We start from the raw sequence: 12,624 nt of genomic DNA, 5'->3' as shown, positions 1-12,624 counted from the left end.
TATCTATCTTTTTAAACCAAATATCCCCTATAGATATTGGTGAGGTGGTCAAAAAATATAATAATTGTGGAAGGACTACCATTTTTGTTAATGCTACTCGATCTGTCATTCCCAATGGCAACCTAAGCCATACTTCTATCTTTTTACGTTTTTTTTCCAGGATCAGAACAATATTCAGTTTTATGTAGTCCTCTATCCTACTATTCACGGTTCTACCTAGATATTCAAGTCTTCTCTAAAGCTTCTTCCCCTGTGCCCTCTTGGCCAGTTGCCAAGTGGACTTCTGCTACTTTAGCCTATAAAGACGTGTTAGTCACTTGTTAGTCAGCTCAGCCGGATGTTTCTCTTTCCATAAAATAAATGGGTGTGCCGGGTGGCTGATGCCATTTACAAAATTGTTTGGAGAGTAGCAGCTATATTGTAAGGTTTCTTCCTAAAATTTATGACATGAGGTTTAACGTGTCCTCTGAACACTAGAGACATCGCAATAGAGAGGCTTATTAGTAACATTGCACAGTGCATACAGTCAGCTTCATGTCAAAACCATTGCTTGCTTCCCAGCACTCCATTCTTGTGTCTGTCCAACACAGCTCTATAACTTTCTTTCTGCTTAAAGAGGGATGTGTCCCCAGGCATATACAAATCTGCAACTGCAAAACACTGTGCGGCCTTGGGGCACCGCATGGTTTTGCCACATGAAGTAATCCTACCTAAGTACATGCCCCAGCTACACACTTACCCCCTTCAAGCATGGAGGAAGTTATTGAGCAGTAATGGTACAGATCTGATGGTGGAGCACCATGGAGCGAGGAAAGTAATACATTTTTACATCCCAGGATAACCCCTTTAAAGTATGATTGGTTATTATGGACGACATCTTGTCTAAAGGCAGCAACAATAGTTGCTATAGGCTACATTCTCAGGTTTTTATCTGCATTTACTTTTATGCATAAAGCCCATTGTGTACCCTCTATTGGTATGTTAAAGGTGGTATTGCTCTCTCCTGGGACACATGTCCAGGAGATCCTATGGAAAGCTGCCTTTAAAAGGGAATGTGTCTTCGGGGCGGTCCCTGGTGGCTTCTGCCTTCCATGCCAGCCTTGATTAATGGATATCTAACTATATCCTAACAGGGAGAGATCAATCAGGGCTGGTGGGGCGAGAAAATACTGCTGGGGACCACCCTGATGACTCGTGGCAGGCAGCATAAAAATGGCTCCCTTTTACTAACATATACAAAAATATATATAGCTAAAGGTAAACAACATACAGTACTGCATTCACAATGAGCAATGGCCAATGTACAGGATGTTTGTTTGTATGTATGTTTGTATGTATGTTTTAGCCCCCAAATCTTCCAACCATCATCTAATCACTAAAATCGCATTACACTTACACTGTAATTGCATTACAATAAAATCAGATTTTCCAGTATGTAATAACCTGATCTGTATCTCTAAGGGGTTTACAATCACTTTCCATCATGTTTTAAGGATATTTTTTCCATAATATTTTCACTGTGCATCATCAAGGAACTATAAACCTCAAAAGGACAAAGCCCAGACATCAGAATGACCACCCCTGTATATATCCTGAGCTTTTGTTCTCTGGATTAACTGAAGTCTTAAATATCACGCTCTCCGTAAAGTATATGCAAAACCAGGTTAAATCTCTTAAACATACATAATTATTCCTACACCTTTGGTCACATGGCCTTTCCTCAGACTAGAGTCTACTAAAAGCTGCTGTAAGGTTCTGAGGGAGGAGTCTCCCAAGTCCAACCCTCTCTCCCCAAAAGGCAGGATCCAAATCAGTCAGTCTAGTGAGCAGACAGCCTGTCTGCCTCCTGCCAGTCCAGGTAAGGAGAGGAGGTAGATGAAAAAATGGATATTTTCCTTGCAGCGCTGGACCAATGGAATTAAAAGAGACCAAACTCTTATGGTTATCAAAGAGTGGCGTTTATTGAAAGCACATCAACTCGTTTCTGGCCCAGAATGGGCCCTTCATCAGGACAAGGTGCGCACCATGTCCTGATGAAGGGCCCTTTCCGGGCCAGAAACGTGTTGATGTGCTTTCAATAAACGCTACTCTTTGATAACCATAAGAGTTCAGTCTCTTCTAATTACATTGGTCCAGCGCTGCAAGGAAAATATCAGTTTTTTCATCTACCTCCTCTACTACTACCGACGACTCCAGGGAGTTTTCGGAAGGATTGCAGAAGCTGCAGGACCAAAAGTCTCACTGTACATGCGAACACAGGTATTGTGCTCTTAGTGCAACACCAAAGGGTGAGTGAGATTCATATGTTTTTCCTTTTATAACCATTGTTTAACTATACTTCACTAGGGGCGCGCGTCCTGTTTTTTCCTCTCTAGGTAAGGAGAGGACATTTAGGGTCATCATGGTGATCATGGCACTGTGTAACGTTTCAGGAGGTTTACCCATGATGTATCTCCGGTCCATGCTGAGATATTATTATTAAGAACCATGTGGTTCACAATGCATTGGAGTTTTGGTTGTGTTTTTAGCTCACCATTTTTCTATTATTTGTCTGTTTTTTAATGATGTCTTAATACATTTTTGGAGGGCTTTTAACCCTCTAATAGCGAGCTGGAGAACCTCATAGATCTTTCCTGATGTTTTTAACACCTGGGCTTATTTTTGTTATGTCTCCTATGAACGTTTGAATCCATAGCAGTGAGCTGACCTTTCCTTTTATTCATATTTATTGACCTAACTTTTATATTACTATTAGGCAATAGTATAACTCCTGTACCAGTACCCTCATGACGCTTACCTCTTTACAATCCATCATCAGATCTTGTCCATTGATTTCGATTTTTACAATGATGACCTCATAGTACCACTCCTTTCTGATTGGTGTGTACCATATATTCCCTACATAAAGGGATGAGTCGATCCCGCCAATGACCTAGAGAAACGGCATACATTTAGATTCTACTGTACTGATCTTTAGAATACATATAACATACTGGATTATTTGAATACTCAAAGCAGCATTGCTACTGCATAACATCTCAGTTTAATAATAATATATTAAAATGACATAAATCATATAACACAATGGGCAAGAATAAATAGGGAAAAGCCCTAAAATATGTGGGGCATTACACAATTATTCACAATTCCTTCATCATTATTCCAATGCATGGTAAAGTCACTTATCTACAAAACATGGGAACAGTAATTCTGGATAAATGCATTGAGTGGTAAGTACCACCTATAATCTCCCACTGTTCACTACATTGTGCCCATGTAAGAACCATAGCATAGACCCATAGTTGTGTGCTGCCACCACCCGCCACGATATAACATACTGGATCATTGTACCACATGGAATTTCCACTCAGACATCCGTGACTGCAACTGTAATGTTTTCTCCTGACATGAACCCCCCATCTTCCACACTGCTATATAGACCAGTGCAAGTCCAATGGGAGTAACATCCTTGTACTCACCATACTTCCTCCCACGGAGGCTGACGTGTTGCCCTCCTTGATGGGGTATCCTGTCCCACACAACTGCAATGAGAATATATTCGGAACCCGGGTTTGCTTTACAAGAGAGTCAAAGAATGGTTCCAGTGTGTCATCCGGCTAAAAGAAAGGGAGGTTATTCATTTCATGAATACATTTTGTTGCTAGATGGTGTAAAAAATATAAATGTGTGGCTAAGTGTGGACTCATCTCAAGATTTCAGAATTTTTTTTTTGCAAGTTCACAGCAAATCCATGCAAAATGAACATATAAGAGACTTTACTGTGATTTTTGTTATAAAATTGTGACAACCGTCTGGGCAGATTCACATTGCTTATAGTTGTGCTAAATTCTCTTCACTGCAAGGATGTGTCAGGCTAAGTTTCCACTTGGCTTTTTTTCTGGCAGTTTTTGGAAAGCTGCCCCTGCAGTTTTTAAACCAAAGCCAGAAATGTACAGTGGTCCCTCAACATACCATGGTAATCCGTTCCAAATGGACCATCGTTTGTTGAAACCATCGTATGTTGAGGGATCCGTGCAATGTAAAGTATAGGACAGTGGTCTACAACCTGCGGACCTCCAGATGTTGCAAAACTACAACACCCAGCATGCCCGGACAGGCGTTGGCTGTCCGGGCATGCTGGGTGTTGTAGTTTTGCAACATATGGAGGTCCGCAGGTTGTAGACCACTGTTAGAGGAAGTTGTACTCACGTGTCCCCGCCGCTCCGGACCATCACAGCTCGTCACCACTGCCCGGGATGTCGCCGTCCATCGCTGTCGCCACATCCCCGAGGTGTCCCCGACGCTCCGGCAAGGCCTCTGCTTCCACGCCAACCGCGCTCTCCGTCGCCACCATCACGTCGCTACGCACGCCGCTCCTATTGGATGACGGGACAGCGTGCGCAGCTATGTGATGGCATCGATGGAGAGCGCCGACGATGCAGGGGAGCCCGAAGGGGACGCGCTGGAGCCCCAAGGACAGGTAAGTGACCATCACCGGAGCTCACGGGGCACTGTAAACGGCTATCCGGTGGCAGCTGAAGCAGTCTGCGCTGCCAGATAGCCGTTTACGCGATGGCCCCGACATACAAAAGCATCGTATGTTGATGCTGCCTTCAACATGCGATGGCCTCTGAGAGGCCATCGCATGTTGAAATTATCGTATGTCGGGGCCATTGTAGGTCGGGGGGGTCACTGTATTCAAAAGGAACAGGACATATAAATGAAGGACTTACACTTCTCCTCCCTTATGGATCCACTTCTGAGAACTGCAGTGGTAGTTTTCCAAAAACTGCCAGAAAAAAAACCAAGTGGAAGCCTAGCCTCATGGATAGACAGCTTTCAATACTTCTCTGTGACTTACCCTCGCAATCTCCGCATAGGCAAGTCCCAGGATTCCCTCCCAGTTGGAGCCATTGATGAAGAACTTATCGGAGTCAGTTATGGCTGCAATGTTTGCTGTGATGGTGACGTTGGGACCATGTGGGATTGTAACTAAATCTGTACCCAATTCTCCCTCCCACTTTCCCTGAGTGTATGGGACGTACACTCCTCTTCGGACATCCCGATACGTCCTGGACCTGTAAGCACATGGCAAGAGAGGTCAGCGAATAATATATAAAGAAGTCTGCTATGGCCCATTGCATATAACTCATAGGTCTAATTTGCCAAATTAAGTTTGTAGAATCTTTATAGAAAAAAAATAATATATATATATATATATATATATATATATATATATATAATAAATTGGAATAAATCCGCAGCACACAAGTCCAAATATAGTGAAAAAATGAAAACATTTATTCCATAAATAGGTGAATGTTACAGCGACGTTTCAACCAGCTCTCCTGGTCTTTCTCAAGCCTAACACAAGTGTCACATGCTTCGTGTTTTATAGGTATATCCACTCAAAATACAATTAACTAATCATGTGCAAATATTAATTCAAATCATATCAGAAAAACATATAGTGTACATAAAAACTCAATCATATTGTGTTACATCACATATATATAAAAAAACAATATATTCATCGTGCCATAGTGTATCAAAACTTCATAAATTCATAATAAGGTCCTGATTAGTCAATCAGAACAGTTGTGAAAGTGGATTAAAATCATTAAAAACAATAACATGCAGTTGGTATGGGTATGACTCGCATTCTTGGAAGTGTATCAGAGGATGCAACTTTTCTCCATACACCATCAAGTGTGAATACACAGAGAAATTATGAGTTTGCTACTAAAAAGTTAATGAATTTACAACTACACCTGACCATGATGGCCGAATACCATAAGGCACAGAGGATCCCGAGGGGCATGAGGTCACACCCTAGCGACAATTCATATGTTAATGACATGGACTATCGTATGAAATTTGAAGCAATATCCAACAAATATGCTTTTGATTTAATTCTATTACAAATTGAGTTCCTGCAGCAGGATCTAGTGAATGTGAAAAAGATGGTTGGAGAATATGAAGCTACACTCAAGGAGATTTTACCAGAGACTGAGTTACAACAATTTCTTACAAAACAACAGGAATTTTTGATAAATTTTAGGAGGGAGTTGGAAGAAACCAAGAGAAAGAAATGGTACAGAGATGTACAGGATTATTCTACAGGGAGGATATACAACTGGGGAGCTACGTCTAACAATCTTAGGAGGAATAGACGTGGCAGAGCCCCTATTGGAGATGATCTTTCCATGAAAACTGGTACACGTGTGGAGGACTCTGACAACATCCAGTCACAAGCTTTTTTAGGGATGCGAGAAACACAGGGGGAACTCTACAGGAGGAGCGGTAGGAAATACAACAGAAGGAACAAAAACACGAAGCCGCAAATACAACAAGACAACCCAGAACAAAGGGACTCTCAGGAAGCAATGAATGTGGTTAATATCTCCTCTAAAGAATTGTCTTCTGATCAAATGCAAGTACTTAGTAAAGGACTTAATTTTTGTCCAAGTACACATATGGACTGGTTTCAATTGGACTTAGATGTTGCTCAATTTGTGAGGAAACTGAAGTTGAAAGTGTGGTTTGCTTCCAGAAATGATTCTAATGATATTCAAATTGCTGTCTCCTCTTCTTCTTCCTCCAGTGATACGAAGCTGATGTTACAGAATTTGGGACTCAAGAATGTAAGTGATTTTTCTCCTGTGTTCGATACGCATGCTGTGGACTCTTATGCAGAGTGTGTAAAAAGGGAACTGTTAAAACTTAAGAATAAGAAATTGGGACTTAAACACCCCAATATGACCAGGGGTGAAATGGACTCCTTGTTGTCTCTTGTCCCTGACCACGACCTTGTGATTAAACCAGCAGATAAGGGCGGAGCGATCGTGGTCATGGACAGGAGACAATATTTGGATGAGGCACAGAGACAGCTTAATGATACTGAGGTCTATGAGTGTTTGTCATGTGATCCTAAATTCCAGATTAAAAAGAAAATCAAGGGAACAGTTGAAATGGGGCTTAATATGAATTTGATTGATGTAGAAGTACAGAGGTTTTTAACAGTACTTTTTCCAATTACACCACAACTTTACCTTTTGCCGAAAATACACAAAAACCGAACTAATCCACCGGGTCGCCCGATCGTATCGGGCAGGAACTCTATTACATCCCGCATATCTGTGTTTTTGGACAAAGTGCTCAGACCCTTTGCAACCCAAGCTAGATCATATGTCAGGGATACTTCTGATTTTCTTCATAAGATTGAGAACATTGAGTTACCAGAAGGGGCAATTATTGCCTCTTTTGATGTGGTGAGCCTCTACACCTCCATCCAACACGATGGGGGTGTGGAGGCCGTATCCACATATTTACATCAGGCAGAGTTCTCGAGTGCCAAAATTGACTTCATTATTTCTTTATTGAGGACAGTACTGGAAAATAATTATTTTGTCTTCAATGACAAGTTTTATTTGCAGAAGCGGGGTACCGCAATGGGTAGCAATGTCGCACCGACATATGCAAATATCTTCATGACATGGTTTGAGGACCGTTTCGTCTATGTATCCCACCACTCCAGGTTTATCCTGGAGTGGTGGAGATACATAGATGATGTTTTTATGATTTGGACTGGTAATCTGACGGAACTGTTGTTGTTTTAGGACTATTTGAATTCCAGAGACCCAAACATACGATTTACATTGACCCACTCAACAAAATCGGTGAGTTTTTTGGATGTGCTAGTTACAATACTTGACGGACGCTTGACTACAGACCTTTATGTAAAAGAAACAGATTGTAACACGCTTTTGCGATTTGACAGCTGCCACCCTAGACCAATGGTGAACTCCTTGCCCTATAGTCAAATGCTTAGGGCAAGGAGGATCACGGACAACGAACAAAAATTAGATCGGGCTTTGGACAGAATGTCCAGAAATTTTAGAGAGAGGGGATACCCTATCAAATTGATTGACAAACATAAATCTAGGATAGAAAGGACACGGAGGGATCTAGTAACACGAAGGGGTTGTCACGATTCGGCTTACAGGTAGTGGATCCTCTGTGTCAGCGAGGGTTTGGCGTGGACCGTGCTAGTGGACCGGTTCTAAGAGGCTACTGGTTTTCACCAGAGCCCGCCGCAAAGCGGGATGGTCTTGCTGCGGCAGTAGCAACCAGGTCGTATCCACTAGCAACGGCTCAACCTCGCTGACTGCTGAGAAGGCGTGGGACAGAAGGACTAGGCAGAGGCAAGGTCAGACGTAGCAGAAGGTCGGGGCAGGCGGCAAGGTTCGTAGTCAAGATGGATAGCAGAAGTTCAGGTAACACAGGCTTTGGACACACTAAACGCTTTCACTGGCACAAGGCAACAAGATCCGGCAAGGGAGTGCAGGGGCAGTGAGCAGATATAGTCTGGGAGCAGGTGGAAGCCAATTAAGCTAATTGGGCCAGGCACCAATCATTGGTGCACTGGCCCTTTAAGTCTCAGAGAGCTGGCGCGCGCGCGCCCTAGAGAGCGGAGCCGCGCGCGCCAGCACATGACAGCAGGGGACCGGGACGGGTAAGTGACCTGGGATGCGATTCGCGAGCGGGCGCGTCCCACTGTGCGAATCGCATCCCCGACGGCCATGACAGTGCAGCGCTCCCGGTCAGCGGGACTGACCGGGGCGCTGCAGGGAGAGAGATGCCGTGAGCGCTCCGGGGAGGAGCGGGGACCCGGAGCGCTAGGTGTAACAGTACCCCCCCCCTTAGGTCTCCCCTTTTCTTTGTCCGGTAACTGCCTCCCCTGGGATGAGGACACCGGGAAAGAATGGAGGGTTTCCTCAACGGCAGGCAGTACAGCAGGAGTGGGAATGGGGAGGGAGGGCAGAGGGCGAAGCCTGGCACGGGGCAGTGTGTCACCAGGACGGGGGCCATGAGGAGGCACTGAGGCTTGCCTGACGGGACTGGGAGGGGGGTAGAGGCACTTCCTATGGCAGGCAGAGTCCCAGTTCTTGATCTCCCCGGTGGTCCAGTCAAGGGTGGGAGAATGAAGCCGGAGCCATGGCAGACCGAGGAGGACCTCAGAGGTACAGTTGGGGAGGACGAAGAGCTCAATCACTTCGCGATGGGGTCCAATACACATCAGGAGGGGTTCTGTGCGGTAACGCACGGTGCAATCCAATCTGACTCCGTTGACCGCAGAAATGTAGAGCGGCTTGACGAGACGGGTCACCGGGATGCGGAATTTATTCACCAGAGAATCCAGAATAAAATTCCCAGAGGCACCAGAGTCCAAGCAGGCCACGGCTGAGAGGGAGGAGTTGGCTGAAGGAGAAATCCGCACGGGCACCGTGAGACGTGGAGAAGCAGACTTAGAACCAAGAGACGCCACACCCACGTGAGCTGGGTGCGTGCGTGCGTTTCCCAGACGTGGAGGACGAATAGGGCAATCCACCAGGAAATGCTCGGTACTGGCACAGTACAGACAAAGATTTTCTTCCCTACGGCGATTCCTCTCTTCCTGGGTCAGGCGAGACCGATCCACTTGCATGGCCTCCTCGGCGGGAGGCCCAGGCGTAGATTGCAACGGAGACTGTGGGAGAGGTGCCCAGAGATCTAAGTCTTTTTCCTGGCGGAGCTCTTGATGTCTCTCAGAAAAGCGCATGTCAATGCGGGTGGCCAAATGGATAAGTTCTTGCAGGTTGGCAGGAATCTCTCGTGCGGCCAGCACATCCTTGATGCGACTGGATAGGCCTTTTTTAAAGGTCGCGCAGAGAGCCTCATTATTCCATGATAATTCAGAAGCAAGAGTACGAAATTGGATGGCGTACTCGCCCACTGAAGAATTACCCTGGACCAGGTTCAGCAGGGCAGTCTCGGCAGAAGAAGCTCGGGCTGGTTCCTCGAAGACACTCCGGACTTCAGCGAAGAAGGACTGGACTGTGGCTGTGGCAGGATCATTGCGGTCCCAGAGCGGTGTGGCCCAAGACAGGGCCTTTCCTGAAAGAAGGCTCACTACGAACGCCACCTTAGACCGTTCTGTAGGAAACAAGTCCGACAACATCTCCATATGCAGGGAACATTGAGACAAAAATCCACGGCAGAGTCTAGAGTCCCCATCAAATTTGTCCGGCAGGGACAAGCGGAGGCTAGGAGCGGCCACTCGCTGCGGAGGAGGTGCAGGAGCTGGCGGAGGAGATGGTTGCTGCTGTAGCAGAGGCAGAAGTTGCTGTAACGTGGCGGTCAACTGCGACAGCTGCTGTCCTTGTTGGGCAATTTGCTGCGATTGCTGAGCGACCACCGTGGTAAGGTCAGCGAGACTTGGCAGCGGCACCTCAGCGGGATCCATGGCCGGATCTACTGTCACGATTCGGCTTCCAGGTAGTGGATCCTCTGTGTCAGCGAGGGTTTGGCGTTGACCGTGCTAGTGGACCGGTTCTAAGAGGCTACTGGTTTTCACCAGAGCCCGCCGCAAAGCGGGATGGTCTTGCTGCGGCAGTAGCAACCAGGTCGTATCCACTAGCAACGGCTCAACCTCGCTGACTGCTGAGAAGGCGTGGGACAGAAGGACTAGGCAGAGGCAAGGTCAGACGTAGCAGAAGGTCGGGGCAGGCGGCAAGGTTCGTAGTCAAGATGGATAGCAGAAGTTCAGGTAACACAGGCTTTGGACACACTAAACGCTTTCACTGGCACAAGGCAACAAGATCCGGCAAGGGAGTGCAGGGGCAGTGAGCAGATATAGTCTGGGAGCAGGTGGAAGCCAATTAAGCTAATTGGGCCAGGCACCAATCATTGGTGCACTGGCCCTTTAAGTCTCAGAGAGCTGACGCGCGCGCGCCCTAGAGAGCGGAGCCGCGCGCGCCAGCACATGACAGCAGGGGACCGGGACGGGTAAGTGACCTGGGATGCGATTCGCGAGCGGGCGCGTCCCGCTGTGCGAATCGCATCCCCGACGGCCATGACAGTGCAGCGCTCGCGGTCAGCGGGACTGACCGGGGCGCTGCAGGGAGAGAGAGCGCTCCGGGGAGGAGCGGGGACCCGGAGCGCTAGGCGTAACAGGGGTGAGATACAGAGAGACCCACGTATGGCATTTGTCTCCACATATAACAACCTCTCTCCTGACATTTGTAGAATCATAAGAAAGTTTTGGCATATCCTTGAGGGGTATAAACATATTCCCGAACTCAGGTCACCGCCAGTCATGTCCTACAGACGCTCTACAAATCTGAAGGACAGATTGGTGAGATCTGACATATCAACAAAGAAAAATGATACTCAGCGATATCTTACCACGTCTAAAAAAGGTAGCTTTCCTTGCAGGTCATGTGTTAACTGTGGACTGATGTGCAAGGGGGAATCCTTTGCGCATCCTGCCACAGGTGAGACATATCCCATTAAATACTACATTACTTGTAACAGTTCTTTTGTTGTCTATGTTTTATGGTGCCCATGTGGTCTCCTATATGTAGGGGAGACCACATGGGATCTAAAAACTAGACGTAACCAGCATAGACACACTATACGTAAGAAAAGGATGGACCTTCCAGTGTCTAAACACTTCTCGGAATGCCAACATAAAGAGAGGGACTTGAGGTTTATGATCCTAGATCATATCCCACCCATGAAATGGGGAGGAGATAGGCAGGGCCGTCTGAAAAGACGTGAACTGCAATGGATTTATACTCTCAATTCACTAAGACCAAATGGTTTGAATGTGGACTTCAAAATTTCACATAGAGTTATGGAGAGATAAACATTATCTGTGACTTCTGGATGTGGTTATTGATCAACATTGGTGTATATAACACAAGTGATTATACATAATATATTGTAGAACCTATGGTTAGGTTAAAAAAATGCTAATTAATTTTCTCTGTTCTTTCTCTTTTCTTGCAGTGCCTGTATGGGATAGGATGGGTCACTCACCGTTTTGAATATCAACGTTAACTGTTTAGTGTAATTATTTGAATAAACATGATTATATGATTTTATGTTTGTGTGGTGATTTAGTTGGAAGCATGGGATAATATGATACTCTACATAGTTTGCCACATTTATTATTTATTATTATAATTTTTTTCATTTTTTTCCTTTTTTCCTTTATTTTTGTATTATTTATTATGTATTTTTTCATGTTTTATATTATTTTTACATATTTTATTTTTATTTTATTTTTATTTTTTTTCATTTTTTCATTTTTTGATTTCTTCATTTATAATTTTGGATTTTTTCATTTATTTGGTGGAAGTAGTCTGTTACCAAGGACTACAGAGAAGGTCTCTTATGGACGCAGTTCCACAGTATGGATGCTATGAGCCCCTGGTATATGTGACCTGATATGGTCTATAGGAGCGCAATATATGTGAGCTGTGGTCCAGTGGTGTCCTCAGAACATGGTCTTCACTGGCCTGCGAGCCCCTAAGGCATTGGATGCTGACACTTCATTGTGCCTGCATCTAGTGCCGAAATTTAGCGTTCCGTATAATTGTGAATGTATGGGGCGATGTGCATGTATTGACTGATATGTTGAGACCCTTCTTATTTTCATTTCTTTTGATTTCATTTTCATTTATGTTGTTTTACCACTTACCAATTAAGTTGTTGTACACTAGTAGCGGGTTTCCAAGGTAACGGGGACGCTACATCACGGGATCGAGGCTTGGAACGCTGTGCGCGTGCGCAGACGAA

General features: G+C 45.2%; 1 protein-coding gene across 1 annotated transcript in view; it reads right to left on the bottom strand.

The window, feature by feature from the left end:
* The window catches only part of BACE1 (beta-secretase 1), a 61,255-nt gene that overhangs the window by 23,986 nt on the left and 24,645 nt on the right, over nucleotides 1–12,624 (bottom strand). Inside the window, exons 3-5 of the mRNA XM_056542790.1 lie at nucleotides 4,862–5,078; nucleotides 3,480–3,617; nucleotides 2,798–2,932 (exon numbers count right to left, since the gene is read on the bottom strand). Of these exons, the coding sequence (XP_056398765.1) occupies nucleotides 2,798–2,932; nucleotides 3,480–3,617; nucleotides 4,862–5,078 (490 nt within the window). The remainder of the gene's footprint in view (nucleotides 1–2,797; nucleotides 2,933–3,479; nucleotides 3,618–4,861; nucleotides 5,079–12,624) is intronic.

The sequence above is a fragment of the Hyla sarda genome, chromosome 10 (assembly GCF_029499605.1).
Source record: "Hyla sarda isolate aHylSar1 chromosome 10, aHylSar1.hap1, whole genome shotgun sequence".
NCBI lineage: Eukaryota > Metazoa > Chordata > Amphibia > Anura > Hylidae > Hyla > Hyla sarda.
Note: the sequence above shows the minus strand (reverse complement) of the source record. Positions and strands in the feature narration are given on the sequence as shown.